Source organism: Rhopalosiphum maidis, chromosome 4 (genome assembly GCF_003676215.2).
Source record: "Rhopalosiphum maidis isolate BTI-1 chromosome 4, ASM367621v3, whole genome shotgun sequence".
Taxonomy (NCBI): domain Eukaryota; kingdom Metazoa; phylum Arthropoda; class Insecta; order Hemiptera; family Aphididae; genus Rhopalosiphum; species Rhopalosiphum maidis.
In genome coordinates, this window is record NC_040880.1 from 24,719,904 (window position 1) to 24,741,252 (window position 21,349).

Consider the following 21,349-nt stretch of genomic DNA (forward strand, 5'->3'; position numbering starts at 1 on the left):
TCGTATTCCGTTGTCGACTCGCAATCTTCGAATAACAGGCGACGCGTTTTGTTGGACCGACAATAAGGATTAATGAGGTTCGCAAAGATACGCGTATGCAGGAATCGCTCTTCTGAAATTCTGTTGTACTGCACACTACTTAAAATGCTGTAATACATATTAATATGCACTCGCGAACGACGAAAACTCGAAAATGAATTAATCGATAATCGAACGGAACAACAGACGTGAAAAAAAGGTCGGCGACTACAGCGTATATCTAAATTGCACTTACTGACGACGAAAAATATCGTAAATACCAGCAGCTCGCGAATATCTCGTTTAAAATGTGGATAATCCCGGCCGACTTGATTACCGAATTTATACCGTTGTACCAACCAGTCTAATAGATCGCCACCAATACGTTATTGTATTTAATTATGTTAATCACGAGCGAGTAAACATATGATATTTTCTTTTGAACAGTTAAAAAAAAAAAAAAATGATAATCGCTGACTCTTTTTTATTATGCGTTAGGTATTTAACTGTGAGGACTCTTCACACTTATTCCAGTGTAAAATGAGTTTAAAACTGTAATCATTGTGTTGCATAAACACCAAACTTTTATATTACACTACCTATATCATGTTATAAGTATACCACGTAGTGTTACTACTTACAAAATTTACCTTTTAAAAGAGATATTCACTTAGATAAGTAAACACGGTTATCCTAAATAAAATGTAAGATGTGTACCAATGTACCAGTGTATTCACGTGTACAGAGGTTTTCAAAAATTGTGTAAAGTGAACAGTCGTTACACGTCAGCAAGTCAGTGTTGCTGTGTTATTATAATATATTTGAAAGCAAAGATAAATCATTACACACGGAAAATGATTCTGAAATCTAAACGGAGGTCGTGCCATATTATATATCAAAGAGCTCATACTATTATTATAAGACGTTTCTTAAATGTTAAATACTCATAAAAAAAATATGAGTGGGTATATTATAAGCATAAAAGCTTTAAAAATAATAACCTTGTGTTTATATGAGAAGTCAATAATTCACCAAAATCACAAATTCTCATTTCTGTATAAAAAAAAAAAGTCATAATATAGGTATAATCATTTGTTCATTTGGCTATATTATAATGAACTTGAAGCGTACCTCGTCGTTGAGCAATAGATTATTGTACAGAATTTGTACTTAATATACATGATAGTGATAGTATCTATTTCAGAGGTGACAAACGAATATGATAGCACACTGGCATGGCGTACCAAATTTTAACAGCACGCAAAAATACTCATATTTCATTGTTCAATCTTGCATTTAATGAACAATAATAGTAAAAATATTTCTTTTATTATTTATAGATAATACAATTATTATTAAATATTCATTATAAAACGTTGAATGTTGGGAAGTTACTTCCAAATGAATCAACATCTAGTTTGTGAGTTTTTTTTACGATGATTACCATCAAATCAAAACAAAAGAATACATTGATGGATAAAATGATGTTTTATTAAAACCAACAAACTATAGACCTGATATTAAAAAAATATCAAAACATGGATAGAAATCAAAATTACACAAACAATAATATAATGTATTGTGCGGGGAATTTCAGCTGATAATTAAAAAAAAAGAAAAATGTTCTTAAATAGTCTATTATTATGTCTTTACATTTTTTTTAACCACCCCGAAACGTTTTTATACCTAAGAATCTTGATACTTTTTCAGGCTATAGATATTAAAATTAAAAATGTTCATAATGTATTATATTGTGTGTTAGTATACGTAAAATAATAATAATATTACGCATATGTGTCATATAGATAGATACCTACTTAACATTAAATCGTTAAAAATTTACCAGTTATAAATTATAATATATCTTATTGTTATTATATCCTTGGTATATGGATGTGTGACTAATGCATAATAAACAATGATTTATGAGTTATGACTAATATGGTTACTTGCATACTGCATTATATCATAATATTGTAAGTTTATTACACAGAAGATTATCTATTTTGTTATGTTTTGATATTTCATTAAAGTTATCATCTTATATGGTACAATAATGTGTGATATATATGTATGTTTGAAGATAAAAATAGAAAGTGATCAATAATATTTTTTAAAATAAAATAAATAAATAAAACATTAACTTCTGTGTACAGATCCTTAGTCCTTACTCGTTATCTACTGATGCAAATCTGTATCCTAGGTACATAATCGATAATACATTTTTTTTTCTCTACACATACTTTATCACGTCATAAATGGATTTTATGATATTTTTTTCCTATATTAGAAACCTATTTAAATTTATTAGTCAGGGAAGAATTTCATAAATTCATAAAAATTATGAGAATATGATACTCGTAAATTATATTATTATTTTTATTACTGATGTTACACGCGTTGTACAAATTAAATTTGCACTAATCATCTATTAAAATTACCCAGCTATCTACTTCATCTACCTACTATAACTGTTATTAAATAGAATACATATAGTTACTAGGATACACTAGAATACAATATATTACTAACCTATCAAACATATCAAACTGTCTTCGAACAAAAACTAAAATCAGAATAGATGAATCAACATCAATAATTTCCAAATATCAAGTATTTCATTTATCATATCATGTATATAAATATATAATACTATTAATATTATAAATCATAAAATTTAAAATCATTTTTTAAGCTTTTATTAATTATTTCTGTATTATTTTAATATAACCGGTCACGAACTTAATAATTTTCGTCATATAGTTGATTAAAAAATGGAGATAAAATAACAACTAATATAGATATAATACATTTATAATAATATAGGTGCATAAAATATTTATATTTAATAGTTACAAAAATTTAAAAGGTGTTTTAAAGATAACATTTGATAAGCATCAAACATAGCAATACGTCATTATCGTAAATTTACACTTATCCCAAAACCCTGTTTGATTATACTTGTGCAACCTGAATGAGCCAATCTAACAATAAAATCTAAATTATCGATAAACCTGTGTCGAGTATTTAAGTGTTCAACAATCTATATTCTATTGTAATAGTATTTTGGTTATTTAAAAAAATTAAGCAACTTGGTACAATTCGTAACACTGCGAATTGTTTATATTTAATGAATAGTCATTAAATTTTGTATACCTAAACGTATAATTAATTTCAATATTTCACCATGATAACAAAGTCATGAGATGAAAATCACGAAATATATCGTTTATAGATAATTCAATGCTACATATTTAACATGGTATTTAAATTATTTTAGTAAAATAATTAAAAATAACCGAAACCTATTACAAACTTTCTACAAAATAATTATGCTTTTAATATTATGACATAATAAAAGAATAAATGGTATTTTCCTATAGGAATGTTGGTGGATAAGTATTTAATTTTAATTTTTCTAGCCCATCTGTATCAAACATGTTAATAATGTTTCTATAAGTAGTTATTGATAATTTTATTAATTACAAATAGGTACTAATAAATTAATCACATAAATATTACACTAATAATTATCAGTATTAAATAATAAATAGGATGAGATTATAAAACAATAAAGAATTTTTTATTTTATGATAAATTCCTCTGAGAAACCAATTTTCAATCCTATTTAGTATTTATACAAATTGAACATTTTATAAGTTTTTAACTACAAAATAATTTGCACATTTTCATGACTTCTATCAAAATTTGAACTTCATTCTTATAAAATAAAAACCATGCTTGTGTATATTTAATATTATTAAATGGCATTAAAAACATTTTATGATAAACCTTATATCATATTGAACTTTTAAGCTTTTTAACCAAATTAACATTTTTAAAGATATTTATAGAAAAAAACTTAAACAAAAAAATCGAATACTCTAAGTCTCTTTACTCTTAATAATCCCAATTTCCTCCTTCTTAAACACTGTTCTTCATTCTTCTATAGCCTCTTATTTATGTATTTCTGACTTTCTTTCATTTTTTATTTTGAACATTTTAACAGGAAAAAAAATTACGAAATTTTAAGTTCTCACATGTCATGTGTTATAACTTTATAAAAAACGTACATGGTATAATAAAATAAAATCAGTCATACTTTTTACATGTAGGCAATAGGCACACATACAGTATTCAATTACTAAATAATAATAAACTACTTTTAAACATATTAGATTCTTTGATAATGATAGTTAGGTATTCAAGTAAGTATTTCAGAAAATTCTTCCAAATCCATTTTAATTAATATATTTTTATTGTTTTTATTGTATCATTTAAATTATAATACAAAGTACAACGCATACTGGCTTGAAAAGTTGAAAACCTAGCAATGGTATTAAATTAGAACAGACCATCATATAAATAAATAATCAGCAGAATAGTCTATATAGACTAAATAGTATCTACGTCATTGTACGGAAAACAAACACGAATTATATAGTTATATTAGTTATAATAGTTATATACCTTTAGTTAATTTTTAATCGGCACAGCTATTATTTGGTAGGACCACAGAAAATACAATTGATACAACGTTGACGTTTCCGATTGGAATTACACTACCTCTATATATATATTGTGTTTAAAACGCACCATTGTAAAATCAATACATTCATCGCTCAGAATCTAAAAGATTTACAATAGTACATAATTAAATTTTCCCTGTATGTTAACTATACATTTTATGTATGTATATATGTACCTATATAATCCTACAAATGATTATTATTTTATTGGTAAACACGCAATTAGAAAAGTATTAACGTTTATCAAAATATTTTTTTCTACAACATAATTTGAATTCATTAGATAGTAGATACAAATTATAAAATAATAATTTTACTATTTTTCATCGTTAATAGTTGTAATTTTTTTTACTTTAGTGGACAACAGCATACGTTTGTTTAATTAATGTTCCAAATCATTATATTTTTCTAATTGTTTTAATATATTAAATTCAAATTTCAAACGTCCAGTTAATTAATTATATGAACTTAAAGTTTTATATGAACGGAATATTAGTCCAACGTGTCTAGATACCATTTACGTTGATCCATTTCACTCTATCTATCAAAACTTAAATACTTATGAGTAATACTTTGTTTTCCTTTTAAAGAATCATATTATTATTGTCTAAATTTGTGATTTTTATTATGTTCACATTTTATTTTTTTGCAATTATTTCACTTAAAACTATCGTTATTACCTATATTACATTTGTAAAAGTATTATCATAATAAAAATAAATCAAAAATACTTGAACAATTACCTCTAAAATTTTTATATTAGTTATAATAAGTTTATAAGCTATATTTATCAATTTTGTTTAACTCAGATTAAAACATAAATTAGAGATAGGTCTTCTCTAGAGTTTCGTATTCTGAGTTTCTTATGATAGGGTTTGAAGTAAACAAGTTTAGGAGGCGAATTTAGAGTTCAGAATAGCTAAGCAATTTAATACCTAACCCGTTAGGTATACCCCTTGAGACTTTCAACTTTGACTAAGTACACCATATTAACAAACTCTTGATACAACACGTTATAGTGAATTTTCTGAGTAAATGTTTTCATATTATTGGTATAGTGTTTATGGTTTAGTCTATTCTATAGTCTTGTCCTAGCTATAATTAATTTTTACTTTAATGCAATTTATAAAACCCATCAGTGAATTATATAGAAATATTATTTAACATAATTAGAATTTTAAAGAACCATTTTTAAGGAGTTCGATATAGGCAATTCTCTATAAAATATCTAAGAATGTCATAACGCCATAATACCCAATAGTGAATCTGATTTTCGACATTATACCTTTTTAATAGACCAAGTACAACCGTATTGTATTATTCCTTCACTTCTTCATTTTATAAGCCTCGCCAGAACAAGTATTCAATTTTATAAATATAAAAAAAAAAAATTAAATTGATACAAAACGTCTAATCATCAACCATCTTATCAAAAAACTATAGAAATAATTAGATTGCTCAATCAGAAAATGATTACGTTCATTGAGAACAATATTAGAATACTAAAATAACGACAAATTACGAGATTTGATTTTGTAAAGAAAATGTGGTTTATTGAGAAGCTACATACTGCATGCGCTAAGTAACTAGAAATTACTTGCACCTTTGCAGCATAATTAATAGCTGGCTACAATTTCCCAAGATTTCTTGTGTGTAATTTTTAAAAGTATGACGTATACTTTCTGAATCCATTTAACGGAGAAAAATATTTTGTGTTATGTGGTAAATTAATTTCAAATATTATTTTGTGTGTACCTACTTTAAAATAATTAAATGCATTATTATTCCAATTAGGGGAGTACCTCAACTTGAAAGTTGAAACTCTGTTCGTTGAAGAGAAGCAATTTTTTAATTCAATTATTTGTTGTTTGTTAATAAAAACAGATACCTACATTGTTATGCGTTATAACATAATTTGTATTTGTTTTCGAACTTTATATACTATAGATAGGTACGTAAAATAGCTATAGTTCGACGTCAGTACCATTTCTCAAGTTTGAATGATCCCAATATGAAATACTGAATTTTCCTCAATTAATATATATATATATATATGGTCTGTCCAGCGAGAGAACGCGCCGATTCTGCGCGTCTCTCAGCGTCACCATGCTATCAATACTGGTTCACTTATGGCTGCAGGGTATCATTGGGGAATGCGCGGAATAACTGATTTGGGTCGGTTTGCGGCGCGTTCTCTCGCTGGACAGAGTGTAGATTTATAAAGGTATCTACTAACATACTTTAGACAAAAATCCTTATAAAATTTTTATTGGCCATACCCCGGCTTCATCTTGACACCACTATATTCCATCAAACTACTGCAGATACAAAATTGAATATCATACTATTTCCAATCATATACTTAATTTAATTTAATTATAATTTGTAAGAGACTGTAAGAGTTATTGGTAAAACAAAAGCTTAATTATTTATTATTTGTATTCTTATTAATGTTCAAAATTAAAGATAATTAGAACATTTAGAACTTAGCTATACAGCTTACAACAAATAGATAAAATTTAACTTGACGTACCGTTACACGGGTTCTAGATTTAGGTTTTAACCTATTACAAAATGTAAAAAGGAGGTATAGTATTGCATTGTATTTATAAGACAGCTGACATAGCTGGTGAAGTGGTGACTGGTGAGTAACTATGATCGTGGGTTACCTGGTTACTAGTGTTACTACGCTATGATCGCCATCTATAAAACTTAACAATAAAACAGTCTCCTCCTATGATGTGACTTTAATATTCGATCTAATCCCGTCGACTCTGTTCCGTCGATTTTTAAAAATACACGAACATACAAATAAAATATACTTTAATACTATTTAATTAGGTAATTACTGAACAACCTAAAGATACCTATCCATCATTTTAGGAACGAATGCGAAAAATGGACAAAAAAACATTTATACGTTTCGGAACATTCGTTGCGGCGTTTAGATGCCTATTAGCGTTTAGCACAATCGTCCAGTTAGTTTTGGTAATAGACATGAAAAACCGATTGATCAGTCCACTCCGAGAATGGTTATCTGACACAATATTCTATTCGATTTTGTCCTCTTTTTTCGTGCTCTCGGTGACCGTCGTCAACTTAGCAGACTACACGGAAAAAAACATACACCGGTTCAAGTAAGCAACAACATACATAAACAGCTGCGAACGCAGGGGTTTTTTGAGTATTTAACCCCACGAAATATTAGGAACAAAAAATAAATTACCCGACCTACAAATGAAAAGAATAAACATTTTTTCAAACCCCCCTCCAAGAAATTTCTTCCTGCGTTCGCGACTGTATATTAATAATAAATATTAATACCATACACAATTGTGTTCAGTGAAGCAATATTATTATTAATTATCATATTATAATACTAAGTTATAACAATTTTGGTGTATTTTACATTTTATTGTTTATTATTAAAATAAGTTTTTTTTTATAATAACATATAATAGTAGCATATTTTTTTTTAGGGGGAGGGATTTAATTTTCAGACACATATACACAGCTATGAGTTGGGATATTCATAATTGACAGGATCGACTAAATCTCCCCAAAATAAAAAACGTAGACGTAAGTCGGCTAAACTTCTTCCTCGAAGCCCTATGAGTAACACACTTTGCTAAAAAAAAAAAAAAATGGTAGGTACGACGGCTGTACACGTTTGGACACAAAACAATATTTTTACCTGTGATTTTGGAGAACGATTGGAAACACATGTTTAGGTACATTTTTTTCAGATTCAAAAATTTAATACAACGTTTGGGTACATAATATTTTTTAAATAATACCACATTAAGGTAGATTTTATTTTACTTTTAAACTTTAAAATTTTATTTTTTAGATCCTATTAGCGTTACTCAGGAGACATCGCGAGGAAGTCTTATGAGTTTATTTGGTTTTGCATTTAAATCTGTAGTTGCCTTCCTTTTTAATTCTGACATTATAAATATATGCTTCATGATTAATATGGCCGTCTCCATTAATCGAAATAACAAATTTTAAATTTTGAGGAACTTTTGCTGTTATGTTACACTTACGATTAGCACAAGTACAATGAAAAATGATGATGTAGGTACTTATTTACTCTAAATTTGTTGAATTTAAAGCGATCAATAATCACACACTTTTTACCACGATGGGTTTCAAACACTTCAGTAATACGATTATCCAAGACCGTTCAGTATCAAATTGAAGACACATCTAAGACACAGTCACACTGAGTGAATAAAGAAATTTTCAAAGATATATACATAATATTATATTGAAACAGGCGTAATAAAGATTATAGTCAATATCAAGTACAGCATGTTTTACCTACCTACGTATAAATTCGTATTTTGTAGTCACGTATACTACGATATTAGTCATACAATAATCAAAATAATAATATAAGAAATTGATATTAATTGGTTTGGAGATAAAGTATATGAGTATATGACTATGAGTATTATATTCAGAGTATACCACTATTGTAGATCACATTTTTTTAAAGTGTACCCAAAAGTTGTGTCTATTTGTACCCAAACATGTTGGCTTTTGGATCAATGTGACTAAACGTTTATCCCCCGGTATGACAGTAGGAGAAAGCGTACAGGCACGAATAGAAGGGGGGAGGTTATGGAGGCTAGAGCAGCTACATTAAGCTTTAAGTACCTAACTAATTGAAATATTTCATAACTTAAGCTTAATGTATATACTTTTATGTGGTTGAAGTAAATTTTTCATTTAGCCCTCCTTATTTAATTTCTAGATCCGCACCTGGATACCTGCCTATATACATAAACAATAATAGTACCTATTTAGGTAGGTATCGTCCAAAATTCTATGGCTCAATCATACATTGGTACCTATATAAATATATTAAGGTTCAATACTTAACTAGGTAGTTATCTATATATTGTGTTCTTGCGACGAATTTTGGAGTAGGTATGATTGTATTGTACTCATGGAATCCACGTGGGCCGTGGTTAGGTTAACCTAACCCTGGCTACTCACTATGACATAGTGTAATTGAATACTGAAAAAGTTTTTGTTTTACTAATCATGTCTTAAAAACTCCCTAATCACCTTATGATAACACACCAGTTGCACACCTATTTATGTATACGTATAATAGATTTATTGAAGGATGGTTCAGACAAAATTTATTCAATTGATAATTGAGCTATATAGTATAATATTCAAATGTTTGTTGGTATATTTATTTTATTAAATACCAGAATATTGAAGCAATTATTCAACAGATAGATACCTAATACAGATAAATATGTTTAAATACAGTCAATAGACATTGTATGATGGTAACCAATCCTGGATTAACTGAAAATAATTTTGACTAAAAGTAACATGGAAATCTCTTAGAATTAGAACATAAATGCTGATTATAGTACTTAGACCTTCATTACTTAATATAGGGTAAATATCTAACCATTTATTGATATAAATAATATAAAATAATATAAACAAAAATGTTTATCATCATAAATTATTAAATTACTAAGATTTTGCAGTCATTGAATCATTAAAATTAAAATTAATGATCTCCAATTCCAATAGTCAAATACAGAAATAATATAATATTAGAGAAAAATAATGCTAAGATAGTTTTCAAAAATAAACAAAGTTCAAACTAAAAAGAACATTTGTTTAAAATGTTGAATATTTTACTTTATTTTTTCATAGTTTGCAGACTGAAGTAGAAACAATCATTGGCTTTGGTTTGCCCAACCTTTATAGTTGATATAGTTTATATATTATATTATGTATAATATTACATTTATATTTAGTATATTTAAATGAACACAACATTTATAACGACAATAGAAAATATTTAACTAAATAGGTACTTACTAGTTACTACAAATATTGTACTTTTTTCATTGATATTAAACCAAAAAGAGGCTCCTACCTTTAATAAGATATGATAAATATAAAAAAAACAATACAATCAACTATGAATTTTTCATATTTATACAACTTTACAATATTCATACAAAAAGCAATTAATTACTTTTTTTAAATTTTAACAATATAAAATATAATATTCACAAACATACATGATTTCCTTACATTAATAAAATGTATTCATTACATCAGAGGTAAACACAGTAAATAAGTGTACTATGTAAAAATAAAACATCCAAATTAAACAAGTTGACATATGGATAAGATGCTAAAATAGAATGGAAATAAAGAAAACATATTCCATAAGTTAAAACATATTGTATTAAATTACTAATATAAAAACAAGATAAGTACTATAATCTAACAGCCAGGCTGCTATCATAACACAATCACATCACTTATATATTGGAAGAAAACCATTATGTCTTACCAGTAATTTCTCTATAAACAAATACATTATATACACACATATAAATTTGAAAATATACATTGACATATTTAAAAAATATAAAGAAACCAACATATTTGCAAATTTAAAAATTACGCAATATAATTATATTGATTAGGATTATCTTTATCTCTTTCCATGTAGTCTCGATCAATAAGAGACTCTATACGTTTCTTTAAATCGGCTGGCTTGGCGGGAAACTTGAGCTGATTGAATAGTTCACTGATCAAAAGATTATGCATGAGTGACTTGCGCATTTTCATGATCCTCACAATAGCTGCGTCCATTTGGTACTGTCTATCCTGATATACACGTTCTTCAGTTGCCTTCTGTTCTTCATTTGTCTCCTTCATTTGCACTTGGTTGATTTTAATTCTATATAGCTTATTACAAAAATCATTATTGACCGAAAACTGATCAAGATCACCTATATCCCGTCCTTTGGGAGACTTTATCAACACTCTTGCTTTACCACATGCCAATGACTGCAGTGTTCTCCTCAATTCAGTATCTTCCATGTTAGTCAAAGATTTCACATCTTTAAAGGGGAGCATTTGATATTCATTAAATAATAACAGCACCATTGCTTGGAACAAGCTAACCTGTAGCTCTTTATTACCCTGCTTGAACTGAGAACGCAATACACAATGACCCAAAGTTGGCTGCCACTGTAATTTTCTACCATTGTGTTTGGCTAGATAAAACTTATTAAAACAGTCTTGATATTCAATAATTTCATTGGGCATGGCCACTTCTGTTACGGCATAAGTTGGCCAGTGTCCCATAGTCAATATATTAACGGTCATGTCAATAACAGAGAGTTGGATATCTTTAACATGCGCCAAATACTGTTTGTAAGCTACATTTATGTCTTTGCTAATCTCCATATCCTTAAACATACCTTCAAGTTTAGATGTAAACCCTCCACCACATTCTTGTTTTAATTTGGACAACATACTTTTTTCAGCATCCACGCTTGCAGACTTCCCAAGTAACAATCTTTTAGCCAAATCTTTTTTATAAAAAGCTTCAAAAACATCTTTACCATGAATGAACCGAAACAGAACCATAATTTTATCCAAAAGTTTCTCCAGCTCTTCTTCTGTAGATTCTTTATTACCAACTTTAAGTTTAGAGTCAACAAATTTGGCAATAAGCTCAGCAGGTTTGTTTGTTCGTTGGTTAACAAAGTGTTCAAAAGCTTCTTTTAAACTGTTGCCAAATTTCTCATTTGCTTGAAAACATTTTTTTACAATAATGTCCATTTTATCTTTGAAATCTAATAATTCCTGTACCATAGTTTTATCCTTTTCTGGATCTATAACAATAGTTCGTCCATATTTTTTTATGTAACCATTAAAAGTTATACAGAGTTCTGTAAGTCCTTTTTTTACACGAGTCAGTAAGCTATACATTAACTTTAGATCGTCCAGTCTATTCTCATTGAGCAATTGTTCCAATCCTTTTTGTAATATAGAGCTAACATGTTCACTTATTAACTGTTTTTCAACTGTGTGTATTAATGACCACTTCGTAGATGTATCTAAATAATGAATGAGACGTTCATTTTCTTCACTTAAACGCTTCTCAACATGATACAAGTACTCGGAAACTTCAAGTTCAAGCATTAATCGTGAACCTTCAGTAGCATATAGTCGTTCAGTGGCTTGTAGGAACTTTCCTTCAAAAGCATCTTGGTATATTTTTAAATCTGAAAGCATTCTAAGTAATGATTTGAGTAATGTTTTATCTACCATATCACCTTGTCTTTCTTTTTCTATGAGTAAAAGCAAACCATCAACTGCTCGGTTTTGAACATTAGTATTTAGCATAATATGATGACGAAACAAATTCAAACCCATATCCCAAATAGAATTAACATTAGGATTTTGAAGTACATAAGTTCGGTCTAGATATAGAAAAATACTGCGTATCATTAACATTTGTTGACAGTGTGATGACCAATGATGGTTTACTTTTTTTAAAAATATAATTTTATCATTTGTTATTTCAGTAAAATTCAATAATAGCTTTTTAACATGCGCTTCACTAAGCTCAATAAGATTATTGTACAACGCTGCTGCTAAATTATTGTTACACATATTTTCTACAGCTTGATACAGCTCTTCCATAGTATATTGAATAGCAGTTGAGGTTTGTATGGCAATAACAGCTTCGCGTAACTTCTTCCATGTTTGTTCCTGATAATTGTCCGGTAACATTGGTTTATTTCTGAGATTTTTCACTATTAGTTTTTTTGTAGGATTGGATTTTAATGATGCATTTAATGACAGACCATTCAATGCCGTTAAATTAGGTCTTTTTGTATCTGCCATGATTAATTTGTGAAGAACTTCAAACAAATATCAATATTTCTGAAAACAAATATATTTAAAATGGAGTTATTAAAAATATTTATTCTCAATAATAAATACACAAAAAATATAAATTAAAAAATTATGAATTCTTCAATGGAATTAATAACCCGCTTGAACCTAATATATTTCTATACTCTGTCCAGTGAGAGAATGCGCCGATTCTGTGCAACCCTTCCCATCATCATGCTATCAAGACTGGTTTGCTTATGGCTGGATATCATTGGGAAATGCACAGAATAACTGATTTTGGTCGGTCTGCGATGCATTCTCTTGCTGGACAGAGTATATTTTATACTGATTGATATGAAATAATTGGGAAAAATATATATTATTTTAATTATTCTTTATACTAAAAATACAACAAAATTAATTGTTATAGACGTTATAGGTTTTATTCAATAGTTCTTAATTAATAAATGTACACCAGAAGTACACATTAAAAATATAATAAATATAAATAAGACAAATTCCATTATAAAATAAATATCAAGTGAGCAGTATTACAATAATAATACAGGACAACAGTGTTTAAATAAACAAACTACTACTTAAGTGAGAACTATTTTATTTTGTCTTGTTTTAATTATCATATATATATTATTAATTTTAAATTCTATTACGTCGCAAAATTTCTGTACATTAAAAATAATTTTCTAAATGATTCAGTAATCAGTTGTAATATTATTTTAAAAGAAACTTAAATTTTATTGAACAAACTTTAATAAATTCTCTTAAGAACTTTACATATATTTATCTCTGTCTTAAGAATATACAACAAAGTGAATTACCAGAATCAGTTTTGAGTTATTTGCTTTAATATTAGTGAATTTAAGTAAATATCTAGACAAAATTAAAGATAAACACATTATCTGTGTTTGTACATCGATCATATTAATATTTCAATTTATAAACAAGTTATGAGTAGTAGGTATAGTGGCATATTTACAGGGGAAATAAGAAGATATATCCCCCACCCTTTGATTTTATTTTTTTACTTTATATTTATATAATTATAGTTATGTTTTTTCATTTCACTTTATCTGTAGGTAATAAAATGATGGGACATTTGGCACCGACAACTTTATTGAGTAAAAATCCTACGTATAAACACAAATAATATACTAATATTAAAGTTTGAAAATAAGTTAATTAAATTTATTATAGTATTATAAATAACAATGCAAATCTGTTTCTGCTGAACACAGATGTAAGACAACACTTGTGACAACACTTGTTATATGTGAAAGACAATCAGACTCCAAATTAATTTGTTTTTTATTGATAAAACAAAATAATTCATAATTAATAAAATGATGACTAACTTATAGAATGGTAGTCTCACAAAATAATTGGTACCACCAGAAGTCTTTACTGACATAAATATAAATCTAAGAAAAATTACTAAATTTAATATTATTGAATCAATTCAAAAAGTTAAATTACTACCAAATAAACCAGTTAAATAGAAATAATGTGTAAATAAGAGTAAACACAACTTACTTAATTTAAATAATTTCAATATTATTTTAATATTTTATTCGATTTGAACGCAATGAGGACAACATCAAGGAGATCAATGTTAAAAATATATTACAGAACTGGCCTTGAATAGTATAAAATATCTATTGGGTCATATTATTTTTGGAACTTTAAACTGTCTACACACTTTCCTAAGTATTTAAAAAGTAACTGATTCGTAAGTTGTCGTAGCATAATAAAAACTACAAAATAAAAACCGAACAGAAACGATACATGCCGTAAGTAAACACTATACAGACGCCAGACTAAACAAACTACAAAATATACTGAGTACAGACACTACAGGCGGTAGGTTAATGGTTATCTATTTTCAATAGCGGTAAGTCAAATTGGTATTTGGTAATATTGGTATACGCTTATCAGGTTTCTCAATTCCTCCCTGTTGATTACATATCTCCCATTTCTAACCACTGAATAACAACAATACAACATTCAACGATATTACCATTTACCACAGTATATTTACTACATTTGTTATTTGCTATTATCGACGTCGGACCACATAGTAATAACAATCACGACCACGAGTCCACAAATATTTATAATATATATAATCATTATTGTACACATGGTGTATAAAACTTCACATTATTATCAAATAAGTAGCTACTGAAAACAATTATAAATATCATTAAACGGTGCTACGAACAAACCATGGAGATCGTTTGACAGTAAGTGTCAAACCCAGTGGCGGTGGCGTTGGTGGCTTAGTGCCGGCAACGCTTTATCGCAAATACGCGTTTACCGCAAACGGTACTGCTTTAGAAAAATTGTACACAACCGAAACGATTTCTAAACAGCCCCGAGAATGATATTTAATAAGTAATAAGACTAAACTCGTTTAAATGACTACTACTATGTTATTACCTCGGTTTTTGGGGGATGGTGTTCGCCACTCGGTCTGCGCGGACGAATATGTCTACTGCCGGTGCATGGCACGATGGTCCGGTTCGGGCGGTAGATAGACCGCAGGGAACGACGAACACTGCTATGAACCGCTTCAGATGACGATGATTTACTATAAATGAACAATAATTATTATATTATTAGCAACTAATACAAATAACGCTCCATTAATATTAAATTTTATCGTGATAACCAGGATTTTGTATAAATAATATGATGATTATTATCCTGTAAACAATTGTATTATTATTACTACTCATGTTTAGCCTGTACATAATTATCAGAAGTGCCAACATTCGTCAGCCATACACGTGCCTTGTAAGCGTTATAGTGCCAGTGCCGCCACTGAGAACCGTTGCATTTTATCGTAAATTCATAATGGTCAGTGGCGGCGTAACGCCTGACACACAGTAGTACAGTACATAGAAAATATTTTGAAAACGGATCGCGGTTATAAACTTGAATAAATATTTAAGATTATATTCAAATAATGGTCTAAAATAGAAAGATGTAGAAGATAGATATAGAACCCATACTAATCATCTATCAGTAGAAAATACAAAAATTAATCTAGTCATAAAGGAACAAGGGTACTAGTACAAAAGTAACAAGAATAAAATAATCATGTAAAATGATTACTCTAAAACTCAATTTGTTTGGACTAGATAATAATAAATAATAAAACTACTTCTAACTAGCCTCTCATAAAATTAGTTAAATCTTAAAAAGTAACCCCTTATAAAAAAAGCCGATCTTAATATTAATAAAACACAATTATAATTTAACAAAAAACATAATATGTGTAGGTATGTAAACTTTCATCATGATAAATAAATATCCTCAGATTTGCAAGACAACAATAATACTTAAAAGTGATGAAGTATTCAAAGTAGCAAATAGTCTACACGTTTTTTTATCTGATCAAACTATTAAGAGAGGGGACATATAATAATTCTGTATAAATGTGAACATAAAAAAATAATAAAGCCTTAAATCAAAATTTAATATAATTCTCATTACCCAGTTTTAAATAAATTTAGCCAGTAATAGATCCCCCACAATTGTATATTAAAACTAAATTTTTATTTGTAAAATGTACAAATATTGAATAATCAACAATCATCTTTTAATTTTCAGAAAAATTGCATTAACAAAGAAAAATCTAAAATTAAGATCTTATGTTGTGATAACTACAGTCGAAGCCATAGTACTTATTTCTTATTGTGCCAATTTACAATTTACTTTGCAAATAATTTTTGAAGAGGTAGAAAACATTTTGACTGCTAGTCTCAGTAAATATTCCACAAATAGAGCTTGGCAATTATTTTGGAATCAATTTCAACAACATTATTATTGCTGTGGCAGTTCCAAAAATACAGATTGGTTCCAAACAGCTTGGGTTTCACCAATTATTTTATCTTCATTTTCTCTATTAAAAAAGTACAAAATAATATTTTATAAATTAGATTGATATTATTTAAAACTTTATTCAAGATACACACAAAAAAACAGAAAATTCATTATACCAGCTGCACCAATAAGCTGTTGTTTACCTAATGCTATTTGCAATACATTCTCAGATTGTGAACTACCAGATCCAGAAAAATATTATCAAAATAGTTGTTCCTCAATAATAGTTAATAAAATTAACTCTATTGCATCCACAACATACTTATTTTATGCTGTATTGGTCATTCAGGTAATAATAATAAAAGTAATTGAAATAGTAAAATAATTGTAAAAACATTTTAATAATGAAGTGGGTACAACAATAAAATTTACCTTTTTTAACATCACTTTATTTTTATATTGTCAATTTGAATAACATAATTTGTTTGCACCTAACAGTTAATAAATTAAATGAATTAATTTTCAGTTATAGGTAGACGGTAGTTATAATTTATAGAATTCTTCCAAAATTTTTACATATATTACAGTAAATTTAAACAAATATATATGTATACAATAGTATTGTTATAAATTTATTTACAGTTAAATTTTTATTTTTTAAATTTTAGATTATTTCTGCAGTTGTAAAATATGAAGGCTATACAGATGACGATCACAATTCAAAATGAAAATTAATGATTATAAAAGATGAAAATATTTTTTTACATTTTAGAAGAAACAATTAAATTGTCTTAACTTAATTAAATTACTTTTATAATGTTGTCATTATTATCACATCAATGTTTTTTTTTTTTTTAATTTTTAATTTGTTTGTGTTAATGGGTTTTCTGATTCAGCTTTATTCTAAAGAAAATAAAAATTATTTTAACTTTTTATACATTTTCAAGCAATATCTAATAACTTACATGATTATCATTTTCAGATTTCACTTGAGATATAAGATCAGAAAGCATGCTAATCAAAGGATGTGAGTCTATTAAGCAATCTTCTCGAACAGCACTACCCAAAAAATGACCATGTAATAATTCTAAAGTGCTTAAATATAACCGTTTTCCTAGAATAGGTAACTAAAAATCATTATAAAAATTAATCTTCATTTTAATAATTTTAATATTAAAATTGATTGATATAATAAAAATGCATACTGGTGGTAGTTCATAAATTTTATCTTCCGTATTAACATTATTAGTTTTCAGTTTTTTTCCTTGAATTTCATTATCATCAGTTAATGATGTACGTTTTTTAAAAACTTTTACTCCTGCTATTCTTTTTTTTTCAATTTCCTCTTCTTTTAACATGTCTCTCCTAGGACAACTACAAACTTTTACACCAATTTTTTTTCTACCTAACACTTGTCCACTAAAACAAAATAAAAAAAAGCATTTGTTAAATTGTTCAAAAAGCCATTATTGAATAGCAAACATCTTACTTTAATGTTTCTAAAGTAAAAATTATATAAATAGGTCTTCGACTAAGACTCATACTACAACTAGATTTGCACATAAATTTATATAATACATTATAAGTTTTAAAATCTGAACAAGGAATAAAATTATGAACAATGGCAATAACACTATGCCTTTGACTTATGTGATTTTGTTCATATATGGCATCAGTTTGTTCACACCAAAGTATATGTTCCTTTTTTTTTCTATCTAAAATCAAATTTAAAACAAATTAATTTAGTACAATTAACTATGAATGCGTAAATTTACAGCCAAATATTATTTAATTTATTTTATACCACATAATTTATCCTGCATAATATGTATTGGGCAACGTTTAACGGATAACTGTTGAAATTCAGAATCTGCAAAAATTGGTAAGGCACGAATTTGAAGACTTTTTAGTCCTACTAATCCAATATCATCAAATTTCCATTGGAACTGAATAGGCAGTACTCTATTCATATCAATGTATACTTTATTCAAAGTTTCAGAATACTAAAACATAGATAATGATCAGATGAAATCCTAGCTTGAAAAAACAACAATTACAACTAAAACATAAAACAATAAGCAAAAAAAAAAATTTGATATAAATTATAATTAAATTTCTACATTATTTTTGTTATTCAAAATAATACCAGAAATGGATTTAATTATTTATTTTGTTTAAATATTCAAATAAATATACTTCAACAATTATAAGAAGAATTAAAAAATAATATTTATATTAAATATAAATTTTATAATGATATCTAAATAAATAATTACATGTTTTTAAAATTAACGATTTTTACAGAAAATCACAAATTATGCATTATTTTATACCAAGTAATACTTTTATCCATGAACATTCATTATTTCAAAAACTATTAATGTTATTGGAAATATTTTTTTCTACATAATTTTAAGAAGTTATAAAACATTTTTGAAAGAATTTTATATTTATTACTTAAAAATGCTAAAACATTTTAGCATTTATATTTAAAAAAAATGTTGGACCCTCTCCGAATTTTTTTTCAGTTACGGCCTTGAATACTAGTATACTTAGAATACACTATTAAACAGTTTTAAATTCTTATTTCAAAGTAGAATAATTTTTTTAAATGCTTAGATGTACAAAAAATGTATTGGATGAGTAGTCAATGTGTGATAACTTATAATTATTTGATATTTATATGAGTGGAGTGGTAGTCAAGTGTACACCAGAAAATATTGGCCCATCACTCCTACCCATCAAAACTTTTATTTTATATTAATATGTATGATTTTAAAATTTAGATCTAGGTAGTAACAATAAATATAACATGTATATAAACACTGCAAGTGAAAATCAATTATAACTAACTAATTATATAATTAAATATCACACATATTTTTTTTATTTCAGATGGCCAATTAAAACAATTAAAGTACACTTGACTACTTAACTATTTTGATTTAATTTTTATGTATATAAAAATAATTGAAATAAGGAATTAAAAATGTATGTTATAATACAAAAAGTAAAAATTAAAAAAAAATAATTGTGAATACTTTGTGAAAAAAATTTATTTTTAAAAACGTTGATAGTTTATAAAATAATGAGTGTAAAATAATTATCTACCAAAGTAAATAATTTGTAATAAAAGAAAATTAACAATTTAATATAAATTACTAAGTAACATAACTAACATCAAATTTTATGTTATAGATGTTTATTTAAGGTCTTTAAAAGTACTTATAAAAATCATTTATATACCCTTAATAAAAGCAATATTACACAAGAAAATTGATAAAAATAGCATGTACAAAAATAGTTTTTAAATTTAATTTAAAGCAATAAATATTTATTGTTAAAATAAATACTTGCCATCCAATGTCTTTTAGACATTTCTGTAACATCTAAATTAAAATTAAAATTAAATTGCCCAGGATAATCTTCAGTACAAATTTGTAAGCCAGTTTGTCTTAAATGTTGGTAACTAGATTCTGATTCTTCACTGAAAGATGGTGATTCCGTCTCGGCTTCACTATTGTCCACCTATAAATTGTCATTTGCAGTACGTAAATAATTATAAAATTTAAATTATAATTATAGGTAAATAACTTTTTGATTAAGCTAAAAAAAATACATGTGTAGATAAACGTAAATAATAACTCACCTCACTTACATCCTCTTTTTCGAATTTAATAGTATCCATTACATGTATAGCAATTATATATTTAGCACTTTAGACTGTTTAAAATACGAAAAGTTGTTACAAGTTTAAAAGTTTGGGATTCCGGGTAGTTGTCAAGCATGTAATAACAAGGTGTTTCAAGTCTAAACAAGTTCAGACTTTTAGAGATAAGATTAGTGACCAATATATGTTATTCTGTAGATATAACGTTAGTACCACGGCCGTGGTTGTTTTCAGTACCATAAACTGACATATCGACAATAGGTACCTCAATATTTTTGATTATTCATTTTATTCCATGAATGAGTGACTTATCAATTATTATCAGTCATTTTTATCAGTACAATTTCTAAGCAAGATTAAAGAGATATATAATACGTATCAAAATTTAATATTTATGTTATATTTTATAAGTATTTTTTTAATCGTGATTTAAATTCATATTATTGTTTATTTATTTTTATATTGTTAAAAATGTATACCCGTTGGTATATAAAGCGTTATGTGATATATTTATATATATGCATACATATGTGTGTAATACAATAATCTAAATATTTTTAATATTATGTATTTACAATAAAAAATGTCAATAGAATTA

At 26.9% G+C, this 21,349-nt stretch overlaps 3 protein-coding genes across 4 annotated transcripts; 1 reads left to right on the top strand and 2 right to left on the bottom strand.

The window, feature by feature from the left end:
* Positions 1 to 10,763: 10,763 nt before the first annotated feature.
* On the bottom strand, positions 10,764 to 15,971 carry LOC113549103 (cullin-4B). 2 transcript variants are annotated; one of them, XM_026950263.1, is made up of 2 exons: positions 15,693 to 15,971; positions 10,764 to 13,283 (listed from the first exon to the last, which is right to left on the bottom strand). In XM_026950263.1, exon 2 carries the CDS (start codon positions 13,242 to 13,244, stop codon positions 11,001 to 11,003), a length of 2,244 nt encoding a protein of 747 aa, XP_026806064.1. In that variant the 5' UTR covers positions 13,245 to 13,283; positions 15,693 to 15,971; the 3' UTR covers positions 10,764 to 11,000. The 2 variants fall into 2 exon arrangements, with proteins under 2 accessions (XP_026806064.1, XP_026806065.1); XM_026950264.1 differs by lacking the exon at positions 15,693 to 15,971 and adding an exon at positions 14,787 to 15,088.
* On the top strand, positions 13,493 to 17,809 carry LOC113548555. Its single transcript, XM_026949501.1, has 4 exons — positions 13,493 to 13,568; positions 16,862 to 17,171; positions 17,226 to 17,430; positions 17,750 to 17,809. The coding sequence occupies exons 1-4, from the start codon at positions 13,493 to 13,495 to the stop codon at positions 17,807 to 17,809; spliced, it is 651 nt and encodes a 216-aa protein (XP_026805302.1).
* Positions 17,810 to 17,937: 128 nt separating this feature from the next.
* LOC113548792 (tumor protein 63-like) lies at positions 17,938 to 20,928 on the bottom strand. Its single transcript, XM_026949861.1, has 7 exons — positions 20,731 to 20,928; positions 20,439 to 20,609; positions 18,886 to 19,084; positions 18,571 to 18,796; positions 18,287 to 18,500; positions 18,047 to 18,208; positions 17,938 to 17,984 (listed from the first exon to the last, which is right to left on the bottom strand). Exons 1-7 carry the CDS (start codon positions 20,767 to 20,769, stop codon positions 17,943 to 17,945), a joined length of 1,053 nt encoding a protein of 350 aa, XP_026805662.1. The 5' UTR covers positions 20,770 to 20,928; the 3' UTR covers positions 17,938 to 17,942.
* Between the last annotated feature and the right edge of the window lie 421 nt (positions 20,929 to 21,349).

What these genes read in the sequence shown, in the direction of transcription:
- LOC113549103 (XM_026950263.1), bottom strand. Translation starts at nt 13,244, where the DNA reads ATGGCAGATACAAAAAGACCTAATTTAACGGCATTGAATGGTCTGTCA.
- LOC113548555 (XM_026949501.1), top strand. Translation starts at nt 13,493, where the DNA reads ATGGCTGGATATCATTGGGAAATGCACAGAATAACTGATTTTGGTCGG. An exon ending in GCATTCTCTTGCTGGACAGA is followed by an intron (nt 13,569 to 16,861) that starts GTATATTTTATA and finishes ATCATCTTTTAA; the next exon opens with TTTTCAGAAAAATTGCATTA. An exon ending in ATGCTGTATTGGTCATTCAG is followed by an intron (nt 17,431 to 17,749) that starts GTAATAATAATA and finishes TTTAAATTTTAG; the next exon opens with ATTATTTCTGCAGTTGTAAA.
- LOC113548792 (XM_026949861.1), bottom strand. Translation starts at nt 20,769, where the DNA reads ATGGATACTATTAAATTCGAAAAAGAGGATGTAAGTGAG. An exon ending in TATGCAGGATAAATTATGTG is followed by an intron (nt 18,797 to 18,885) that starts GTATAAAATAAA and finishes ATTTGATTTTAG; the next exon opens with ATAGAAAAAAAAAGGAACAT. An exon ending in AATCTGAAAATGATAATCAT is followed by an intron (nt 17,985 to 18,046) that starts GTAAGTTATTAG and finishes TATTTTCTTTAG; the next exon opens with AATAAAGCTGAATCAGAAAA.